At 45.3% G+C, this 23,831-nt stretch overlaps 1 protein-coding gene across 10 annotated transcripts in view; it reads left to right on the top strand.

The window, feature by feature from the left end:
• LOC120045655 (sodium/calcium exchanger 1-like) overlaps positions 1-23,831 on the top strand; it is a 175,846-nt gene that overhangs the window by 140,670 nt on the left and 11,345 nt on the right. The window contains exons 3-5 of one of the 10 annotated variants that reach the window (XM_038990582.1): positions 1,285-1,337; positions 6,102-6,218; positions 7,743-7,842. In XM_038990582.1, the coding sequence (XP_038846510.1) occupies positions 1,285-1,337; positions 6,102-6,218; positions 7,743-7,842 (270 nt within the window). Of the gene's footprint in view, positions 1-1,284; positions 1,338-1,599; positions 1,605-4,736; positions 4,750-6,069; positions 6,219-7,742; positions 7,843-23,831 lie in introns of all 10 variants that reach the window. The other 9 variants (XM_038990583.1, XM_038990581.1, XM_038990574.1 and 6 more) reach the window with 9 other exon arrangements.

Below are 23,831 nucleotides of genomic sequence, written 5' to 3'. Positions count from 1 at the left end.
TTCTCTGTTCTCCTCTGAAACCAGATTATCAAAGCATGGCAACCTCGCGATGGCCCACAGCCGTCAGCTCGCATTAAGCCTTCTGCATTCTTCCTCCCGAAGAAAAAGAAGAGAGAGAATAGCTTTTCTCCAAAAAGGCGAATGTGCACGTTTGAACTCCACTCAACCACAGACGTTGGAGAAGCATCGATGGAAACACAATGAACACACACTGAGACTAACACAACAGAGAAACACACAGAGGGAGAGAAACGAAGATAGGAAGAGGGCAGATTTTTAAAAAACAGGGAGAGAGAGAAACACACAGGAGGCTTAACCAAACATCTCTCCCAGCATGTCGAATGGATGATTGAGAGCCACAGTGATATAGAAAAACACAGCGTTCCAGACCTCCTTCCCTCCAGTGTCAGTCAGATGTATTCTGCGGTGGCACGGTGCGGTAGCCGGCACTCTGAGGAAGGGGATGGATAACAAGGTTACTGCGGCTGTAGTAATTACACCTGAGACTCACATCTTCTTTAATTGAGTTCATTAAGTCACTCATTAGACACAGTTAACACCACACTCTCATGGTAATTAAGGCTTACATGCTGTTCAGCTGGCGTGATCTGGCCTTGGACACCGTTTTGTAGCGTTTTCAGCCCACTCAGTCAGTAATAGGCTATGTTGAGCTGCACCGGTTAATTTCACACATTTTGAAAGCATATTTATTTATCCAGGTTGTCGCTGTAAGATTAATAATCTCATTGTTCATCTGGTACATAGTCAAGACAGCAGCATATACAGTACACATTTGGTTGGTCACCGAGCCATACTAAAGCACCCTTATGAGTAATGGGAAAAGTAGCTAAAATATCCTCCTCCATAGTCTTTTGGTCCTGATTTGGCCCCTCTACCTCTGCCCTCCTCTGCTTGCGCCAGTGTGACTGGGTTTGAATGGTGGTGCGACGGAGGGGAACCAATGGCTTTGGAGATGATGTTAACCCACAATGCACTGCCGGGCTGCGAACTGGAAATGGCATTCTGAATGGTTCCCATCGCACCAAATCAGATCACTGCACTAGACCGTGGGACAGCGGTGGTTCTGAATTACTGCCACACGCCCCAGAGAGTTGGAGAGAGAGAGAGGGAGGGAGGGAGGGAGGGAGGGAGGGAGGGAGGGAGGGAGGGAGGGAGGGAGGGAGGGAGGGAGGGAGGGAGGGAGGGAGGGAGGGAGAAGAGGTTTGAAGAGAGGGAGTGAGGGAAGAGGAAGAGAAAGAGAAAGAGAAAGAGGTTTGGAGGGAGTGAGGCAAGAGGAAGAGAGAGAGGGAGTGAGGGAAGAGGAAGAGAGAGAGGGAGTGAGGGAAGAGGAAGAGAGAGAGGGAGTGAGGGAAGAGGAAGAGAAAGAGGGAGAGTAGGCCAGAGGTTTGGAGAGAGGGAGTGAGGGAAGAGGAAGAGAGAAAGAGAGCATAGAGCCAATAGAACCCTGTGTAGTTTGTATTAGATAATAGCAGGATTTTTCTCCAAACATCGTTCCAATATCCATACCCAGTCTCCAAGACATTGTCTGTTTTATATTCTTCATTTTGGATTTGAATTCACACAGTTTAGTAGGACAAGTCACAGTAGGCCCATATCCTTTCACTACAAAGTCATGTCAGCTTATAGTGATGTCATCATGGGCCTATGGGTTCAGGGAGGTGACAACTAGGTCATGGTATGACATAACATCTTCCTCTCACAACTTGACAAGTTGTATAATGTAGTGACAGAATATCCTTCCAGCCTCACAGAGCACATGTAGAATGCTGTAGAACACTGCACTGTTCCCCTAGGATTTTCTTCAGCAGCGGTGGCAAAGGTAGTGGGTGTGTGGGGGAGATATTGTTTTGTAGAACTGTGAGAATGTAATTTCTGGTGCCTTTTTAAAAGGACATTCTACTCCAAAATGCACATAAAATGTGATGTTGACACCATCTGAAATATAACTGATGCTTGCCACAGCACCGTAGGGAGAATTTTTAAAGGAAGTTGAATGTAGTTTTCCGAGCTATTGCTATCTAGCGTTAGCATAACAACTGGACGTCTATGGGAACAGCTATAATGCTAGCTGTTCCCATACACTTCCTGTCATTGGGCTAATGCTAGTTGACACACAGATACATAAAAGGGTATCCAAGAGTTGATCTGATTCTGGGTAAGTAGAAAACAGGCTTAATTGACAACATCTCACACTATCCCTTTAAAAGCGCGTCTCGGTAGAAATATTCGTTAAGTGTATATATACACTGAACAAAAATATAAACACACCATGTAAAATATCCCAGAAATGTTCCATATGCACAAATAGCTTATTTCTCTCAAATTTTGTGCACAAATTAGTTTACATTCCTGTTAGTGAGTATTTTATCCTTTGCCAAGTAAATCCATCCATCTGACAGGTGTGGCATATCAAGAGGCTAATTAAACAGCATGATCATTACACAGGTGCCTTGTACTGGGGACAATAAAAGGCCACTCTAAAATGTCTTGTTTTGTCACACAACAATGCCACCAATGAGGGGGCGTGCAATTGGCATGCTGACTGCAGGAATGTCCACCAGAGCTGTTGCCAGAGAATTGAATGTTAACTTCTCTACCATAAGCCACCTCCAACGTCGTTGTAGAGAATTTGGCAGTACGTCGAACCAGCCTAAAACCACAGACCACGTGTATGGCGTCGTGTGGGCGAGTGGTTTGCTGATGTCAACGTTGTGAACAGAGCGCCCCATGGTGGCGGTGGGGTTATGGTATGAGCAGACATCAGCTACGGACAATGAACATGTTTGCATTTTATCGATGGCAATTTGAATGCACAAAAATACCGTGACGAGATCCTGAGGCGCATTTCTTTTTTACCAACAGATCTGTATTTCCAGTCAGGTGAAATCCATAGATTAGGGCCTAATGAATTTGTTTCAATTGACTGATTTCCTCATATGAACTGTAACTCAGGAAAATCAATTCAATTGTTGCATTTGCATTTATATTTTTGTACAGTATATATCATTGTTATCACTGCTAAATGAATATAGGGGAAACATTGACACAACAATGGCTTTGCTGTTAGAATGTCCATAGAAAATGCTCTTGGATCTTGATTTTGTAAGCCTGTGGTGGTTTTCTGTCCTAATTCTCCCCTCCCTCCACTACTATCTATGAACAGACCATCACAGCAGCAGAGTGTTATTGTATTGTACGGTTCAACCAGCTGCACAGGCATTCAAGTTGTCACAGTAACATCTTAGCTAACTACCTAGATACCAGTGAGAATCCCTCCACCAAATACACCTCTGACAAACCTTGATATCCCTCTGCCAACATACACATATCAGCCCCTAATGATATTAACAAAGTGGACAATACCTCAGCAAATAGGCCTTTAATCATCTCATGATTTAACCACACTTGACAAGATCTCATGAAATGGAGTCATTATGATCTAATCCTCTCTTATATATCATTGGAGGGCTTGTAAAAAGTCTAGACTGACTGCATAGCTTAAAGGCCCAGTGCAGTCAAACATGTGATGTTCCTGTGTTTTATATATACAGTGTTTCCATGCTATGAGGTTGGAACAATACTGTGAAAGTGTGAAAATTATGATAATGCTCTTTTAGTGTAGGAGCTGTTTGAAAAAAAAACCCTGAAATTTCAAGTCTGTTTTTGAGATATGTAACTTTCAAAGTACAGAAATCATCCCGTATGATGCAGATATGTAACTGCAAAATGCACCATACAGGGATCCTTTCAGTAATTTGAAAGTTACATATCTTGAAAACTTGAGTGCTGACAAGCAAAACATTTTGGGATTATGTCAACAATGGACCAATGAATCAAATACCACCAGATAGTTCTTGGGTGGAGTTTTCCTTTAACAGCTTGTTTTCTGTTTTTCCCTCCTCACTCAGACCACTACCAAATTTTTGCTTTAGAAATTGCTGTTGCTAAGGATCCTTTTTTTATAAACTTTTTATTTAAAACAATCACAGTAAGTAACTTAATTATTACCCAGAAATGATTTAATATTGAGATAAAAATGGCTGCATTGGGCCTTTAATGATGGGTGTACTGTACAGTCATCCAACATGGCATTTTGAATGTTTTTAAGTTGTCATAGTTGGTTAAGTTTTCAATTCTATTTGATAGTTACTTCCAAATGCATTCCTGTGGATTTGAAGAGCCATAAAATATGAGTAATAAATGTATGCCATTAGGATTTCTGCACTATTGGCAATGTGGTGCAGTTGTCCACTGTAGAATCCACTTCTTCTTTATTTAGGCAGGGAGTCCCATTGAGACCTGTCAGAGTTTACTAGGAGTGGTGGGTTGGAGTCAGGCGCAGAGAGCAGAGGGTTCGGTAAATCGTAATTTAAACTCCGGCACAAAACGGTCACGCCAAAATACAGGGCGCATAAAACAGACCAGCCCAAACACAGGACCAAACAGTCCGGAGAAAACAAACACGAAAACACATCCACAACCAACAGAGTAACAAACCCACACAAACCTAGGCGGACCTAACAGACATAAATCAAGAAACGAAACAGGGAACAGGTGCAACCAATAAGACAAAATGAAATGAAAAGGAAAAAGGGATCAGTGGCGGCTAGTAGACCGGCGACGACGACCGCCGAGCGCTTCCCGAACAGGCAGGGGAGCCACCTTCGTTGGGAGTCGTGACAAGACCAGGGTCTCTTTTTAAGGAAGCCCTGCAGATTTACCATACATGTAGCTGAGATGCACTCTCCTTGTTCTTCACTGACCTCTGATCAGTTTGAGGGTGGCGGGGCTGAGGCTGACACTAGTAGGCAGTGTGTTCCACACTGGTTAGAGGTCAGTGAGGAGGACATTTGTTACCCACTGACACGACCTAGCTGCTCCACGCTGAGTGAGACCTCTACTGAGATCCTTCCACTGTGACAGAGATGCATGCACATTTACCAGGATGAAGAAAAAACTACAAATGAAGGCAACTCATTGATGGATTCAATCCTTCTACTAACAATAAGAAATAGTTTCCCTCAAAGCCTTAATGACACCACATCATAAATAGCAGCCTCCAGCGGGAGCTGGAGAATAGCACAGTATGTTGTTGTTCTTTCAAGTCAAGCAGCCAGGTCTTCCTCGAATAGTGGTCAAAGATATATGCATGGATGATTGCATAGCTTTATTGGTTCTATGTGTTATGTACCTTCGTTGTGTGGCAGGTCTGGATCATTTGTGTCAACCCAGCATGAACCCATTGACGTTAACCTGCCCCATCCCCCCTGCTGTTATCCCTCCCTGCTACCCCATCACCTCAGCAATCATCATAAGCCTCTTCCTCTTCTCTCCCTCCATCCTACCCTACTCCCAGCACCACTCTGACCCAGCGGAATGAGCCCATCTATCAGGGAGAGACTGCAGGGCCCATTCCCATAGTATTCTCATTTCCCTTGCTGGGAACTTGGAAGCACACCTCGGCTGCCTCTCTCTGTGATGAATATGATGGCTTGGAGGTGGTGGGCGATGGGGGAGGGAGGGGGGAGTGGATGACCTATTCATCTTCTGGGGGGTGGGAGCTGTAAGGGTTACAATCATGTTGTTTTTCTTGAAACAACCATTTAGTCTGTCTGTCAAAGAGAGTTTTGCTCACCATAACTTACTTGGCTAAATATGGGTTATGTAAGTAAATAGGTGAGGAAAAACAAGAAAGCATATTTTACACCGCATTATAAACTGGGTGGTTCCAGCCCTGAATACTGATTGGCTGAAAGCCGTGGTATATAAGACTATACCATTTGTAACCAGTTTATAATAGCAATAAGTCACCTCGGGGGTTTGTGGTATATGGCCAATATACCACAGCTAATGGCTTTATCCAGGCACTCCTCGTTGTGTCGTACATAAGAAGAGCCCTTATCCGTGGAATATTGGCCATATACCACACCCCCGCGTGCCTTACTGCTTAAATGTACCACTTTCATGTCGATGGCTTCCACAATATTACTACACAACATGTCAGTTGTCATGGGCGTCAGTCACAATCCACCGTCTTCTGTCTCTCAGCTACAGAGGTGGCTGAGAAGGAGGTGGAAGAGGTGGTGCCGCTAACAGGAGTGGATGATGAGGAGCAACGCATCGCTGATATGGGTCGACCCACGCTTGGGGATCACGTCAAACTTGAAATCATCATCGAGGAATCCTATGAGTTTAAGGTGTGTGCTCGTGTGTTACACATATTCCATTTCCTTTCTCTCACGTAATGCACTCCTCAGAGCCTCCTCAGAGACTCCTCAGATAGACATACACGCATATGTAGTAATCATGGAGTGATATAACTGTGTATGTGCATGCTCTCCTCTTTCACTCACATACACTCTTCAGACAAACACAGATGTGATTATCATGAATATTAAGGTCTGTGTGTGTGTGTGTGTGTGTGTGTGTGTGTGTGTGTGTGTGTGTGTGTGTGTGTGTGTGTGTGTGTGTGTGTGTGTGTCCGCACACGCAAATGCTTTTTTTCTCCCACACAAACTCTTCAGACTGATGGGTGGATGCTTGTGAGCACTTGACGGATCGTCTCCTGTTCTTACTGGAGTGGCTCTCACTGTGAGGTTGGGTGGGAGGCTATGGGAGGGAGGGGGCCTATGGATCCTATAGCTAGCTGAAGGACTCTGTATCCTGGGGGGGGGCTGGAGAGTTTAATTGTGTCTAACCTCAGAGTCAAAGCGAGTGGCTGCTTCAAAAGAGCTTCAACTTTCAGACGGTACTCTGCAACTTTTCCGCTTTAAGATTAACGTCAACCAAGACCCAGAATCCCTTGCCTGGGGCTAACAGATAGGACTGAGGAAGTAGGTGATTTGCAGACAGTAGATTTCTCTCTCTTCCTCTTCTTTGCACAACTTCAATCCAACACACCTTGCTAGGAATTGGACAGTAGATGAAGCTGTCCGTCTATTTCTCCAAATATCAATATGTTATATCTGAGACCTTAGCAGAGCTTGAGAGAATAGTGTAGTTGTCCATTCCTGTATAAACCTGAGTTTAAACCATCCCACCATTTACTTTCCAAAGCTTCAGTCAATGCAATTACCATTGAAGTTTCCTTCCAGAGAAGGGAATATCGGATTTTCCTTCCGATGGTGAGGGAAGACAGAAGGGGATGGACAAAGGAGAAGGGGGGTACTATCCAGCTGTCGTCCCAGGAGTGAAGGAAGGGTGGTGGAAGGGATGGATCGAGGAGGAGTTGTTTCCTTCTGTAGGGAGAGAAATCCAGTTTTTCCTGTTTTGGAATCTATACAGGCTGTGATGAGGATTGATTTCCTGAGTGTACTCTAGGAGCGCCTGCACCTGTCCTCTGGGAAGCAGCCTTTATCAAAGAGAGGATTGCAGCTAAAGGCCCAGTAACAGACTGAACCTCCGCTCTCTATCCTCCTGGCCTATATTATCATAGTATGCGGAAAGCATCATTAACTAGCTCCCGAGGACTGGTTGTTGGCTACTATAGCAGTTACATTACATGGCCGAGGCAGTACTTACAACACCCAAGCTCTCTACCCAACCTTTACCCTCGTTGTTTATTCTAAATACATGCTTACTACAGACAGGTACATATGTTTTATAGACAGAAATAGTCATGTGTCCTATATGGATTTGTGGACTAGATGCCCTTGCTTTCCTATATGCATTTCCTCAATATGTTCTTCCTGAACTCCATGTGTTTGGTGTTCCCTGTGCAGAACACTGTGGACAAGCTGATTAAGAAGACTAACCTGGCCCTGCTGGTGGGGACTAACAGCTGGAGAGACCAGTTCATCGAGGCCATCACTGTCAGCGCCGGTGAGTTGAATGCTTTGACTGCCGTGCGAGTGTGTGTATGTGTGTGTGCGTGCTGTAGCAAGATCAAGGGTGTGGGGTTTCCACGTCACCAAGTTCAATAACAGAACAGGCACCAGTAGCACAAATAGAATGCAAAGGGGAAGTTTATTTGGGATTTTTGTACACACGGAAAGAAGGAGGAATTCACCAATCACCTCACAGTCCACAAGCCGTTCTCTTTGCCCGTTCCGTTTTCCAGGGGTAAGCCTCACACTCGGGTCCTCAGCCAATCCGGTCCATTACACAAGGGTGTTAGTCCGACAGTCCAGGTCACAGATGGTTCTCTCACAGATGGTTCTCTCACAGATGGTTCTCTCACAGATGGTTCTCTCACAGATGGTTCTCTCACAGATGGTTCTCTCACAGATGGTTCTCTCACAGATGGTTCTCTCTCTTCTCCCACTATTCATAATGCTCTTGATTCTCTCCTACTCTGCCCTGCTGTGCAGGCTGCTTCCCCCTTTTATCCCCAAACACTACCTGGTTTAACGAGTTACAGTCTTGCCTCGTTGGGGCAGGAAGTCCATATAAGGCCCGGGGGTGGGGCAAATGGACTGCCAGATATCTCCCCTCAATCACCATTCCCCTCACCTCTCCCTGCCGGCTGCCACAGTGTGTGCGTGTGTGCAATCCTTTCTTGCAACGGACTAGCATGCTGCAGCATCTCCTCAGAAGATTGATTTTCAATGTAAACACCAACTGGTGGAAATCTGGAGCACTGCAGTCCCACTCCAAGGCATCCCAAGGCCTCTGTTGATTAGAGATGCCATCTTGTCAGAGCATAGCATTGTTGCCTTATTACCTTATGTGTGCTTGTCAGTGTCTATGTGTGAACAGTTTGATTTCTAAAGAGGACATGGCAACTAGCCTTGAAACCTCTGTGAGTGTGTGACTATAAGCTCAGTCTAATAGGGTGGCCACTGAAGCACTTTGGATTTTCGTCGAGGTGTGAATGTGTTTTGTGTGTGTTGTTTTGTTTCTGTGTGTGTGTATGAGTGTGTTGAAAGTTACAGCATGAGTATCACTGTGTGTGTGTGTGTTTGTGCGCTAGTTATCTACTGTGTCGTCCAATTGTTCCCGCTCTGGCTCAATTAATGACAAGCCCTGTCTCCGCTCTCTTATCTGGGATTAGGCTGTGTTGACGTTTTGACAGCGGGAGTGTGTGTGCGTGCGTGCGTTTGTGTGTGTGTGTGTGTGTGTGTGTGTGCGCCTCCTGGATCGACTAGACACTAACCCGTCACACACCCCAGGTATTTAAGCTCCTTTTGTTTCCTCTAAAAGCGGTCTGTGCGTGTGTGCTTCTCTCTCTCTCACCCTCTCTCTCTCTCTCTCTCTCTCTCTCTCTCTCTCTCTCTCTCTCTCTCTCTCTCTCTCTCTCTCTCTCTCTCTGTCTAGCTCTTTCTCTATCTCTACCTCTTGCTGCTGTGTTTAAAATGCACATACAGTCATGAAATATTGATCTTCCCTTACCTCCCCTCTCTCTTTATATTTTTTTCTTTCTTTTTTTTCTTTCTTTCGCCCTGCAGCCCCTCTGATTATATTTGCTCTGGAGCCAGTAGAGAGGGAGAGTGTGTCAGGCAGCGTAGCATTTGCAGAGCTAGCCTCCTCACAAGTTAGTTTAAGAGAAATCATTGGCTTCCCACTGTGACTTGGTCCAGGGTGTTGATGGAGATTGGGTGTGAAATTCTCGCCAGTGGGTGGGTTGGTGGCTTCTCCATACCTGTGGGGCAGCAATGCTGTGTGGAATCGCACATTTAAAAAATACAGTTTACTACAGAATACTACAGTACTTACTATATAATTTTGAACTGTAGTATACTGTAGAATACTATACTACCTACTGTAGTATACCTCGATCATGAGTAGTACTTACTATAGGATTTTGTAGTATACTGTGGAATACTACAGTAAATAATAGAGTATACTACAGACAGCAAAAACACTACAGTAAATAATACAGTAATGTCCGCAAAAACATACAGTGAATGCCATAGTATTTAACCATAATATATATACTATAGTATTTTTTCATGTGGGATGTGCGTGTGTGTATGTGTGGCCGTTGACCACAGGGTTCACTTCTTCCCCCGTATCAGTCTCAGATAAATGTCCTGACAGTCAGTTAATAACTCCCCTGACAACTCTGTCATTATTTCCTTTCATGAATCTGCCCATCTCTTTTGGAACTTTGGATGATGGGTGTGACTGTGTGCCTCTGTGGCTGTGCAGATGGGTGTGTCATAAGTGTGTGTGTCTCTGTGTCTGTACTCTCTGTGACCTGTGAGTGACAGCCCCACCACAAGCTAATATGGTGCTAGATGATTCATTTGTTTGGCTATCACCACTAAAGAGAAGAGAGACTGCTGAGTTGTGACAAGAACACCGAGACTGTGACTGACTGCAGAGAACCTCCCCAGGCCTATCTCAATGACACAGCAGCATATGTGCTCTTCGCTGCCAGTCAGAGAGAAATTATTACCCGGAATTACTTTAACGACCATCCTCTATCAACACTGAGCAGCTGTAATAGAGATGTGACTCATTGATGAAGTCGAGGGTGAGGAGTTGGCGGAGATACACAGATATGCCTTCAGTAGGCAGAGAAAGAGGGGGAGGAGTAAGGAAGATAGGGGAAATAGATGAAAGGAAGCCTCAGAGAATAGAACACAATTTTCTTATTGAGAGAGAGAGAGAGAGAGAGAGAGAGAGAGAGAGAGAGAGAGAGAGAGAGAGAGAGAGAGAGAGAGAGAGAGAGAGAGAGAGAGAGAGAGAGAGAGAGAGAGAGAGATATGTGTTACAGCAGGAGTAGGTAACTAGATTCAGCAGCGGACCGATTTTTATAGGAGCAGCTGGTCGGGGGCCGTAACATAATAATAATAATTTTAAGCACTGCAAATTGACCACAACTGAGCCCCAAAAAAAGAGTGTATTTGAAAATACCAATAATTTCATACCTTGATTACGTTGAGACTGGATCACACCTTTTTTTTATTTGTGGGAATGCTTCAACCAGACATGAAATATTTATTTATTTATTTATTACCAAAAACTTAGGAGGCCAAAGTTGTGGTCTGTGGGCCGCCTGTTGCTGACCCCTAGGCTACAGTATGTGATTGTCTGTGTCTGTGTGTGTTGCAGATGTGTGATGGGTTATCCTACAGGATTCATCCCATTAACTGTGACTGCATGGGGAGAGATTGGCTCAGTCTTATCTCTTTACCATAGCTAACTGGTTAATTGGCTCAGTTAGCCTATAGCTCGGTAGCTAATAGCTTAGCTTATAGCTTAGCATGCAGGCTGGTTCTAATGCTGGGGATTCGACAGACTTCAACCAGCGTTGGAGTCTCAGCGTATTTATTTGTGTTCCTCAGCTAGGATGTGAACCCACTGACCCTCTAGTTATCCCTCTCCCCTCTCTCTCTCTCTCTCCATATATATCTCTAATTCCCTAACCTCTGCTTCCGCTGGCTAAACTCAATCATTTAACATCCAGGACAGTGAAGTGTTTAATTGGATTTTACAGTGCTTTTGGGAAAGTATTCAGACCCCTTGACTTTTTTCAAATTTTGTTACATAACAGCCTTATTCTAAAATGGATTAAATAAAAAACAAAATCCTCAGCAATCTACACACAATACCCCATAATGACAAAGTGAAAACAGGTTTTTAGACATTTTTGCAATTGTATTACAACTAACAAACAGAAATAGCTTATTTACATAACCCTTTGCTATGAGACTCGAAACCATGCCATTAGGTTGAAGGAATTGTCCGTAGAGCTCCGAGACAGGATTGTGTCAAGGCACAGATCTGGGGAAGGGTACAAAATAATTTCTGCAGCATTGAAGGTACCCAAGAACACAGTGGCCTCCATCATTCTTAAATGGAAGAAGTTTGGAACCACCAAGACTCTTCCTAGAGCTGTTCGCCCAGACAACTGAGCAATCGGGGGAGAAGGGCCTTGGTCAGGGAGGTGACCAAGAACCCGATGGTCACTCTGACAGAGCTACAGAGTTCCTCTGGGGAGATGGGAGAAACTTCCAGAAGGACAACCATCGCTGCAGCTCTCCACCGATCAGGCCTTTATGGTAGAGTGGCCAGACGGAAGCCACTTCTCAGTAAAAGGCACATGACAGCCCACTTGGAGTTTTTCAAAAGGCACCTAAAGACTCTCAGACCATGAGAAACAAGAATCTCTGGTCTGATGAAACCAACATTGAACTCTTTGGCATGAATGCATCACATCTGGAAGAAACAGTGAAACATCCCTACAGTGAAGCATGGTGGTGGCAGCATCATGCTGTGGGGATGTTTTTCAGCGGCAGGGACTGAAAGAATAGTCAGGATCGAGGGAAAGATGAACGGAGCAAATTACTCAGGACTTCAGACTGGGATGTAGGTTCACCTTCCAACAGGACAACGACCCTAAGCACACAGCCAAGACAACGCAGGAGTGGCTTCGGGACAAGTCTCTGAATGTCCTCGAGTGGCCCAGCCAGAGCCCGGACTTGAACCCGATCGAACATCTCTGGACAGACCTGAACATTTCTGTGCAGCAACGCTCCCCATCCAACCTGACAGAGCTTGAGAGGATCTGGAGAGAAGAATGGGAGAAACTCCCAAAATACAGCTGTTTCAAGCTTTGTCATTATGGGGTATTGCATGTAGATTGATGAGAAAAAAATAACATTTTAATCAATTATAGAATAAGGCTGTAACCTAACAAAATGTGGAAAAAGCCAAGGGGTCTGAATACTTTCCGAAGGCACTGTAAAGTTGAAAATGAATGTAGTGCTCCGGTCCTGTGTGCCCAGTTTAATGTCGCCTCCGCTGGGTTTGGAGCTGGCTGCCTCCCCCTATAGGGCATGATGGAAAGATGAACACCTCCTCAATGACCTCTCACTGTCACCTACAACCTGCCATTACCTGCAGACACACTGGACATTGGCCAGAGGCTCACTCTCTCTTCCTCTTTCTTTCTACAGCATCTCTTTCTCTCGCTCTCTTTCTCTCTCCTTTTCCCTATTCATGGTTTTACTTCTGTCTGTGCATCACAGTGTGTGTTGGCATCTGTAATGTGTGTTCGAGTTGATGTGTATAATTTATATTGCTGAGCGATTAGTGACTTTTAAGGTCGGTTCGGTTTTGGTTCGATTATAAAAAAATTATATAATCAGTTTTCGGTTTCATTATTATTTTTTTTTTTTACGTTAAATGCATTATGAAATAATGACATTACAATGATTTTAGAGCTTTTTAATGGAAATTTCAAAGACAAAAATAGTGAACATTCAAAAAATATTCCATTGTCTCTGTCAGGTCCACAGTGGGTAGACATCAATAGAAAAATTGAAGCTACTATGAAATGTAATATTTGCTTAATGAAAACTACAACTCCCTTCAGCTCAGCGTAGTTCTTGACCTGATTTCTCTCTTGAATTATTTTATTTCTCTCTAGAGAAACATTGCATTGGGCTCACAAAAAATAAATGAATGGAATTCAAATAATTTAACTGACGTCGGTCAATTAGTTGTTTAATAACCCCCAAAAAATGAAATGTTGGTTACTCGTGTCCTGTAGCGTATGCTGTGTGTGCAGCAGGTGTGATCATCACAGCAGTGTTCATTATTCACACTACCTAAACACACACACTACTACAGTATGTGGCGATACAGAGGACATTGCCCGACCTTATCTGACCTTTGTTGACCCGTGCCACACAGGGGTCAGTTTAATTGGCAAGGTACAGACCTAGGGGACTCAGAGCACAGCTACCTGCTGAGACAGACAGATGGCAGCCTGGGCCAAACATTATCTTGGATGTTGTTGGTCTGGAGCTGAACCCTAAGTCCAAACAGAAAGCTCTGATCTAGTCAAAGGAATAGAATGGTTTATTATCCTCCTCCTGTGAGGAAATTCAAGATAGAGAGAGAGAGAATCAGTCTATTAGCGACAGCCATGGCTCAACTCAAGAGAATTGTTCCAATAGATACAGTTGAACTACATCAGGGAATATGTTAGTCCGAACCAGAAACCCATACGAAATCCATACTGTAGCGAAAGTATATGATGTGTATGTTAATGTTAACCTTTATGTGTGTGAGATTACCTGGGACAGAAGAAGCGTTTCAACAGCATTTCAAAGGATTTAATGAATGTACTTGTTGACCCTGGAATCATCTAAAAAACGAGCACTTAACCACCATTAACCATCCGTTAAAAGCCTTTAGACATATCAGCAGGCGCTAGCTGGCTGTGTGCAGGCAGGGGTTAAGGTGGCCGTGGCTAATGGACAATTCTCCTCAGACAAGGTGTGTTGTGGTGCCGCAGGAGATAAAGCCATCCTGTTTACTGATGCATTAAGTGGATGTGTGTGTGACAAGACTGTAAAGTGGGAGTTTTGAAAGGGCGTAACCACCATTCTTTTTTTCAGTCTTTTTTCTGTATGCTATACTCTTGCTCTCTATTTCTCTCCATCTATTTCTCTCTCTCTCTCTTTCTTTCCCTCTCTTTGTGTGTGTGTGTGCGTTAAAACTTCTTCTGGCTGCAAGCCCAAGGTCGGTACACTTATGACAACAACCAGCTCAAGTGCAGGGCGCGAAATTCAAAATATATTTTTTAGAAATATTTAACTTTCACACATTAACAAGTCCAATACAGCATTTGAAAGATAAACATCTTGTGAATCCAGCCAACATGTCCGATTTTTAAAATATTTTACAGCGAAAACACCACGTATATTTATGTTAGCTCACCACCAAATACAAAAAAGGACAGATATTTTTCACAGCACAGGTAGCATGCACAAAACCAACCTAACTAACCAAGAACCAACCAAACTAACCAAGAAACAACTTCATCAGATGACAGTCTTATAACATGTTATTCAATAAATCTATGTTTTGTTCGAAAAATGTGCATATTTGAGCTATAAATCAGTTTTACATTGCAGCTACCATCACAGCTACCGTCAGAAATAGCACCGAAGCAGCCAGAGTAATTACAGACACCAACGTCAAATACCTAAATACTCATCATAAAACATTTCTGAAAAATACATGGTGTACAGCACATGAAAGACAGGCATCTTGTGATTCCAGCCAATATTTCCGATTTCTTAAGTGTTTTACAGCGAAAACACAATATAGCATTATATTAGCTTACCACAATAGCCAGAAACACAAGCCATTCCCCAGCAGCAAAAGTTAGCGATCGTAACAAACCAGCAAAAGATATATAATTGACTAACCTTGATAAGCTTCATCAGATGACAGTCCTATAACATCAGGTTATACATACACTTATGTTTTGTTCGAAAATGTGCATATTTAGAGCTGAAATCAGTGGTTATACATTGTGCTAACGTAGCATCTTTTTCCCACAACGTCCGGATATTTTTCTGACACTCACATATTCTGACCAAATAACTATTCATAAACATTACTAAAAAAGACATGTTGTATAGGAAATGATAGATACACTAGTTCTTAATGCAATCGCCGTGTTAGAATTCTAAAAATAACTTCATTACGATATGCAGTTTACGTTATGGCGAGAGCGTGCCCAAAACCTGGCCGCAAACTACTAGTACACATGTACGACAGATATATGAAATAACATCATAAAATGGGTCCTACTTTTGATGATCTTCCATCAGAATGTTGTACAAGGGGTCCTTTGTCCAGAACAATCGTTGTTTGGATTTAGAATGTCCTCTTCTCCAGTCAATTAGCACGGAAAGCTAGCAAAGTGGCACGAAGCTCTCCTTCCTGAACATACGCAGACAAAGCAACACGCCTAACGTCCCGAAAAATTGTCAATAATCTAATAAAACTATATTGAAAAAACATACTTTACGATGATATTGTCACATGTATCAAATAAAATCAAAGCCGGAGATATTAGTCGTCTATAACGACAGCTTTACAGAAGGCAATACCAGGTCACTTCTCGCGCGTTCCAGAAAACAGGAAATTGGGGTCACGTCATGCCAAGAGCTTTTATTCGACCTCAAATCATGTTATACACTCCATTTCTTCTCTCACTGCCTGGCGACATCTAGTGGAAGACGTATGAAGTGCATGTATACTAATAAATATCAAGGACATTTATAGGCAGGCCCTAGAACAGAGCATCGATTTCAGATTTTCCACTTCCTGTCAGGAAGTTTGCTGCAAAATGAGTTCTGTTTTACTCACAGATATAATTCAAACGGTTTTAGAAACTAGAGAGTGTTTTCTATCCAATAGTAATAATAATATGCATATTGTACGAGCAAGAATTGAGTACGAGGCCGTTTGAAATGGGCACCTTTTATCCAGGCTACTCAATACTGCCCCTGCAGCCCAAAGAGGTTAAACTGGCACACACTGTGCTGCACATATGTATATAATTTTGTATTATATCTGCAGTAGAACACAGAGTACATTTATCTCTCTCAACCTTTCTCTCATAACTGTGTGTTTAATGATGAGTAACCACAGGCAGGGATGTGAGCCGCAGAGCTCGCTCAGGCTATAAAGTAATGTCCCTCTGTTGGTTTACTTTATTACTCCAGTCACTTCCCTACTGAATATTCCTTCTAGAATAGCCTCTCTCTCTCTCTCTCTCCTTCCTACTGCAATCTCTCCTTTTCCCTCCTACTTCCTCCTCTCTACCTCTCCATGGGAAGGAACGTCTGATTAATACAGTATGAGCGCTAAGAAACCAGGAGGGAAGGAGGAAAGGAATTGATGCAGAGAGAGGAAGGAGAGGGGTTGATTGTAGAGAGCATAGATCGAAATGAGTGGTCGATAGACAGATTAAAGAAAATTATACGGGAGGAAAGTAGAGAGGAGGTGTCAGGGGTGTGAAGGAGTGGTAGATGGACTAATGAGAGGAAAGGAGAGAGGAGGTGTAACGGAGTGATGGATAAACAGATGAGAGGAGTGGGAAGGGGTGATGATGTATAAAGGACATATGAGAGGAGGTGTCAGGGGTAAAGATTAGGAGCAGGTCATGAGGTCAGATATCATTAGAGACACACGCCCCCTCCAGACTGGCTCTGATGTCACCACCTCCTCCACACTCCTCTCTGTATGTGGGGTGTGTGTTTGTATGTGCGTGCCTGTAAAATTAAGGACAGGGAAACTGAGCTCCATTACAGAGTTGAGGGAGAAAGAGAGAGAAAACATTTAGAGAGAAAAGAGAATGAGAGAGAGAGAGAGCGAGAGAGAGAGAGAGAGAGACTCTCTACATTTAGTGGCCAAAACCCTCTTTTGGCATGGGCAGCGCCATTGAGGACTTTGACCATTTTGAAGTAGTCAACTGGGTGGGACTTAAGGAAGGACCACATAATTTCATCCAGGTCACCAGGATATATCAGCCAATGAATTATACTTGTGAGGAAACATTCCATAACTGCAGGTGGCAGTAAATCTCTCTCTCGCTTCTCTCAGTTCCATGTATGTAGTGAGTATTTTCACTCCCTATGTTTAACTTAATGATTGATGGTGATGAGTGGAACTCCTTACAGTAGGAGATACATACAGGAACTAAGAGTGAGTCACCTCATGTCCCAGTTGTTCACAGGGCAGGCTATTTGAGGCCATAGCTTTGGGTTCTCAGATAAACCCTGACACGAATTATGTAAAGCATTCCTCGCCTACACTGAATGAGTGCCTTCTTTATCATCCTAATGCACATTTTTTAACAGGCACTTCTCTAGCTTTCTCGGGAGATGGTTTGTATTTATATGGCTAGGGAGATGGGTTGTATTTATACGGCTAGGGAGATGGGTTGTATTTATACGGCTAGGGAGATGGTTTGTATTTATACGGCTAGGGAGATGGGTTGTATTTATACGGCTAGGGAGATGGTTTGTATTTATACGGCTAGGGAGATGGGTTGTATTTATATGGCTAGGGAGATGGGTTGTATTTATACGGCTAGGGAGATGGGTTGTATTTATACGGCTAGGGAGATGGGTTGTATTTATATGGCTAGGGAGATGGTTTGTATTTATATGGCTAGGGAGATGGGTTGTATTTATATGGCTAGGGAGATGGTTTGTATTTATATGGCTAGGGAGATGGGTTGTATTTATATGGCTAGGGAGATGGTTTGTATTTATATGGCTAGGGAGATGGTTTGTATTTATACGGCTAGGGAGATGGGTTGTATTTATAAGTCTACTCTGAGCACTGCACAAATAACACAGGGTGCGTTAGAGCGGATCACTCTTGTCAAGTCGTTGACCACCGTTGGTCACTGCCTTCTGAAGTGTGCTGCATTACGTTGGTCACTGCCTCCTGAAGTGTGCTGCATTACGTTGGTCACTGCCTCCTGAAGTGTGCTGCATTACGTTGGTCACTGCCTTCTGAAGTGTGCTGCATTACGTTGGTCACTGCCTCCTGAAGTGTGCTGCATTACGTTGGTCACTGCCTTCTGAAGTCTGCTGCATTACGTTGGTCACTGCCTTCTGAAGTGTGCTGCATTACGTTGGTCACTGCCTTCTGAAGTGTGCTGCATTACGTTGGTCACTGCCTCCTGAAGTGTGCTGCATTACGTTGGTCACTGCCTTCTGAAGTGTGCTGCATTACGTTGGTCACTGCCTTCTGAAGTGTGCTGCATTACGTTGGTCACTGCCTTCTGAAGTGTGCTGCATTACGTTGGTCACTGCCTCCTGAAGTGTGCTGCATTACGTTGGTCACTGCCTCCTGAAGTGTGCTGCATTACGTTGGTCACTGCCTTCTGAAGTCTGCTGCATTACGTTGGTCACTGCCTTCTGAAGTGTGCTGCATTACGTTGGTCACTGCCTTCTGAAGTGTGCTGCATTACGTTGGTCACTGCCTCCTGAAGTGTGCTGCATTACGTTGGTCACTGCCTTCTGAAGTGTGCTGCATTACGTTGGTCACTGCCTTCTGAAGTGTGCTGCATTACGTTGGTCACTGCCTTCTGAAGTGTGCTGCATTACGTTGGTCACTGCCTCCTGAAGTGTGCTGCATTACGTTGGTCACTGCCTTCTGAAGTGTGCTGCATTACGTTGGTCACTGCCTTCTGAAGTGTGCTGCATTACGTTGGTCACTGCCTTCTGAAGTGTGCTGCATTACGTTGGTTACTGCCTTCTGAAGTGTGCTGCATTACGTTGGTCACTGCCTTCTGAAGTGTGCTGCATTACGTTGGTCACTGCCTTCTGAAGTGTGCTGCATTACGTTGGTCACTGCCTCCTGAAGCGTGCTGCATTACGTTGGTCACTGCCTCCTGAAGTGTGCTGCATTACGTTGGTCACTGCCTTCTGAAGTGTGCTGCATTACGTTGGTCACTGCCTTCTGAAGTGTGTTGCATTACGTTGGTCACTGCCTTCTGAAGTGTGCTGCATTACGTTGGTCACTGCCTTCTGAAGTGTGCTGCATTACGTTGGTCACTGCCTCCTGAAGTGTGCTGCATTACGTTGGTCACTGCCTCCTGAAGTGTGCTGCATTATGTTGGTCACTGCCTCCTGAAGTGTGCTGCATTACGTTGGTCACTGCCTTCTGAAGTGTGCTGCATTACGTTGGTCACTGCCTTCTGAAGTGTGCTGCATTACGTTGGTCACTGCCTCCTGAAGTGTGCTGCATTACGTTGGTCACTGCCTCCTGAAGTGTGCTGCATTACGTTGGTCACTGCCTCCTGAAGTGTGCTGCATTACGTTGGTCACTGCCTTCTGAAGTGTGCTGCATTACGTTGGTCACTGCCTCCTGAAGTGTGCTGCATTACGTTGGTCACTGCCTTCTGAAGTGTGCTGCATTACGTTGGTTACTGCCTCCTGAAGTGTGCTGCATTACGTTGGTCACTGCCTCCTGAAGTGTGCTGCATTACGTTGGTCACTGCCTCCTGAAGTGTGCTGCATTACGTTGGTCACTGCCTCCTGAAGTGTGCTGCATTACGTTGGTCACTGCCTCCTGAAGTGTGCTGCATTACGTTGGTCACTGCCTCCTGAAGTGTGCTGCATTACGTTGGTCACTGCCTTCTGAAGTCTGCTGCATTACGTTGGTCACTGCCTTCTGAAGTGTGCTGCATTACGTTGGTCACTGCCTCCTGAAGTGTGCTGCATTACGTTGGTCACTGCCTCCTGAAGTGTGCTGCATTACGTTGGTCACTGCCTCCTGAAGTGTGCTGCATTACGTTGGTCACTGCCTTCTGAAGTGTGCTGCATTACGTTGGTCACTGCCTCCTGAAGTGTGCTGCATTACGTTGGTCACTGCCTTCTGAAGTGTGCTGCATTACGTTGGTTACTGCCTCCTGAAGTGTGCTGCATTACGTTGGTCACTGCCTCCTGAAGTGTGCTGCATTACGTTGGTCACTGCCTCCTGAAGTGTGCTGCATTACGTTGGTCACTGCCTCCTGAAGTGTGCTGCATTACGTTGGTCACTGCCTCCTGAAGTGTGCTGCATTACGTTGGTCACTGCCTCCTGAAGTGTGCTGCATTACGTTGGTCACTGCCTTCTGAAGTCTGCTGCATTACGTTGGTCACTGCCTTCTGAAGTGTGCTGCATTACGTTGGTCACTGCCTTCTGAAGTGTGCTGCATTACGTTGGTCACTGCCTCCTGAAGTGTGCTGCATTACGTTGGTTACTGCCTCCTGAAGTGTGCTGCATTACGTTGGTCACTGCCTTCTGAAGTGTGCTGCATTACGTTGGTCACTGCCTCCTGAAGTGTGCTGCATTACGTTGGTCACTGCCTTCTGAAGTGTGCTGCATTACGTTGGTCACTGCCTTCTGAAGTGTGCTGCATTACGTTGGTCACTGCCTTCTGAAGTGTGCTGCATTACGTTGGTCACTGCCTCCTGAAGTGTGCTGCATTACGTTGGTCACTGCCTTCTGAAGTGTGCTGCATTACGTTGGTCACTGCCTTCTGAAGTGTGCTGCATTACGTTGGTCACTGCCTTCTGAAGTGTGCTGCATTACGTTGGTTACTGCCTTCTGAAGTGTGCTGCATTACGTTGGTCACTGCCTTCTGAAGTGTGCTGCATTACGTTGGTCACTGCCTTCTGAAGTGTGCTGCATTACGTTGGTCACTGCCTCCTGAAGTGTGCTGCATTACGTTGGTCACTGCCTCCTGAAGTGTGCTGCATTACGTTGGTCACTGCCTTCTGAAGTGTGCTGCATTACGTTGGTCACTGCCTTCTGAAGTGTGTTGCATTACGTTGGTCACTGCCTTCTGAAGTGTGCTGCATTACGTTGGTCACTGCCTTCTGAAGTGTGCTGCATTACGTTGGTCACTGCCTTCTGAAGTGTGCTGCATTACGTTGGTCACTGCCTCCTGAAGTGTGCTGCATTACGTTGGTCACTGCCTCCTGAAGTGTGCTGCATTATGTTGGTCACTGCCTCCTGAAGTGTGCTGCATTACGTTGGTCACTGCCTTCTGAAGTGTGCTGCATTACGTTGGTCACTGCCTTCTGAAGTGTGCTGCATTACGTTGGTCACTGCCTCCTGAAGTGTGCTGCATTACGTTGGTCACTGCCTCCTGAAGTGTGCTGCATTACGTTGGTCACTGCCTCCTGAAGTGTGCTGCATTACGTTGGTCACTGCCTTCTGAAGTGTGCTGCATTACGTTGGTCACTGCCTCCTGAAGTGTGCTGCATTACGTTGGTCACTGCCTTCTGAAGTGTGCTGCATTACGTTGGTTACTGCCTCCTGAAGTGTGCTGCATTACGTTGGTCACTGCCTCCTGAAGTGTGCTGCATTACGTTGGTCACTGCCTCCTGAAGTGTGCTGCATTACGTTGGTCACTGCCTTCTGAAGTGTGCTGCATTACGTTGGTCACTGCCTTCTGAAGTGTGCTGCATTAAGTTGGTCACTGCCTCCTGAAGTGTGCTGCATTACGTTGGTCACTGCCTCCTGAAGTGTGCTGCATTACGTTGGTCACTGCCTTCTGAAGTGTGCTGCATTACGTTGGTCACTGCCTTCTGAAGTGTGCTGCATTACGTTGGTCACTGCCTTCTGAAGTGTGCTGCATTACGTTGGTCACTGCCTCCTGAAGTGTGCTGCATTACGTTGGTCACTGCCTTCTGAAGTGTGCTGCATTATGTTGGTCACTGCCTCCTGAAGTGTGCTGCATTACGTTGGTCACTGCCTTCTGAAGTGTGCTGCATTACGTTGGTCACTGCCTTCTGAAGTGTGCTGCATTACGTTGGTCACTGCCTTCTGAAGTGTGCTGCATTACGTTGGTCACTGCCTCCTGAAGTGTGCTGCATTACGTTGGTCACTGCCTCCTGAAGTGTGCTGCATTACGTTGGTCACTGCCTTCTGAAGTGTGCTGCATTACGTTGGTCACTGCCTCCTGAAGTGTGCTGCATTACGTTGGTCACTGCCTTCTGAAGTGTGCTGCATTACGTTGGTCACTGCCTTCTGAAGTGTGCTGCATTACGTTGGTCACTGCCTCCTGAAGTGTGCTGCATTACGTTGGTCACTGCCTTCTGAAGTGTGCTGCATTACGTTGGTCACTGCCTTCTGAAGTGTGCTGCATTACGTTGGTCACTGCCTTCTGAAGTGTGCTGCATTACGTTGGTCACTGCCTTCTGAAGTGTGTTGCATTACGTTGGTCACTGCCTTCTGAAGTGTGCTGCATTACGTTGGTTACTGCCTCCTGAAGTGTGCTGCATTACGTTGGTCACTGCCTCCTGAAGTGTGCTGCATTACGTTGGTTACTGCCTCCTGAAGTGTGCTGCATTACGTTGGTCACTGCCTCCTGAAGTGTGCTGCATTACGTTGGTCACTGCCTCCTGAAGTGTGCTGCATTACGTTGGTCACTGCCTTCTGAAGTGTGCTGCATTACGTTGGTCACTGTCTCCTTAAGTGTGCTGCATTACGTTGGTCACTGCCTTCTGAAGTGTGCTGCATTACGTTGGTCACTGCCTTCTGAAGTGTGCTGCATTACGTTGGTCACTGCCTCCTGAAGTGTGCTGCATTACGTTGGTCACTGTCTTCTGAAGTGTGCTGCATTACGTTGGTCACTGCCTCCTGAAGTGTGCTGCATTACGTTGGTCACTGCCTTCTGAAGTGTGCTGCATTACGTTGGTCACTGCCTTCTGAAGTGTGCTGCATTACGTTGGTCACTGCCTTCTGAAGTGTGCTGCATTACGTTGGTCACTGCCTTCTGAAGTGTGCTGCATTACGTTGGTCACTGCCTTCTGAAGTGTGCTGCATTACGTTGGTCACTGCCTTCTGAAGTGTGCTGCATTACATTGGTCACTGCCTCCTGAAGTGTGCTGCATTACGTTGGTCACTGCCTCCTGAAGTGTGCTGCATTACGTTGGTCACTGCCTTCTGAAGTGTGCTGCATTACGTTGGTCACTGCCTCCTGAAGTGTGCTGCATTACGTTGGTCACTGCCTTCTGAAGTGTGCTGCATTACGTTGGTCACTGCCTTCTGAAGTGTGCTGCATTACGTTGGTCACTGCCTCCTGAAGTGTGCTGCATTACGTTGGTCACTGCCTCCTGAAGTGTGCTGCATTACGTTGGTCACTGCCTTCTGAAGTGTGCTGCATTACGTTGGTCACTGCCTCCTGAAGTGTGCTGCATTACGTTGGTCACTGCCTTCTGAAGTGTGCTGCATTACGTTGGTCACTGCCTTCTGAAGTGTGCTGCATTACGTTGGTCACTGCCTCCTGAAGTGTGCTGCATTACGTTGGTCACTGCCTCCTGAAGTGTGCTGCATTACGTTGGTCACTGCCTTCTGAAGTGTGCTGCATTACGTTGGTCACTGCCTCCTGAAGTGTGCTGCATTACGTTGGTCACTGCCTCCTGAAGTGTGCTGCATTACGTTGGTCACTGCCTCCTGAAGTGTGCTGCATTACGTTGGTCACTGCCTCCTGAAGTGTGCTGCATTACGTTGGTCACTGCCTCCTGAAGTGTGCTGCATTACGTTGGTCACTGCCTCCTGAAGTGTGCTGCATTACGTTGGTCACTGCCTTCTGAAGTGTGCTGCAT

Source organism: Salvelinus namaycush, chromosome 4, assembly GCF_016432855.1.
Source record: "Salvelinus namaycush isolate Seneca chromosome 4, SaNama_1.0, whole genome shotgun sequence".
NCBI lineage: Eukaryota > Metazoa > Chordata > Actinopteri > Salmoniformes > Salmonidae > Salvelinus > Salvelinus namaycush.
This window is presented reverse-complemented; position numbering and strand designations above follow the sequence as displayed.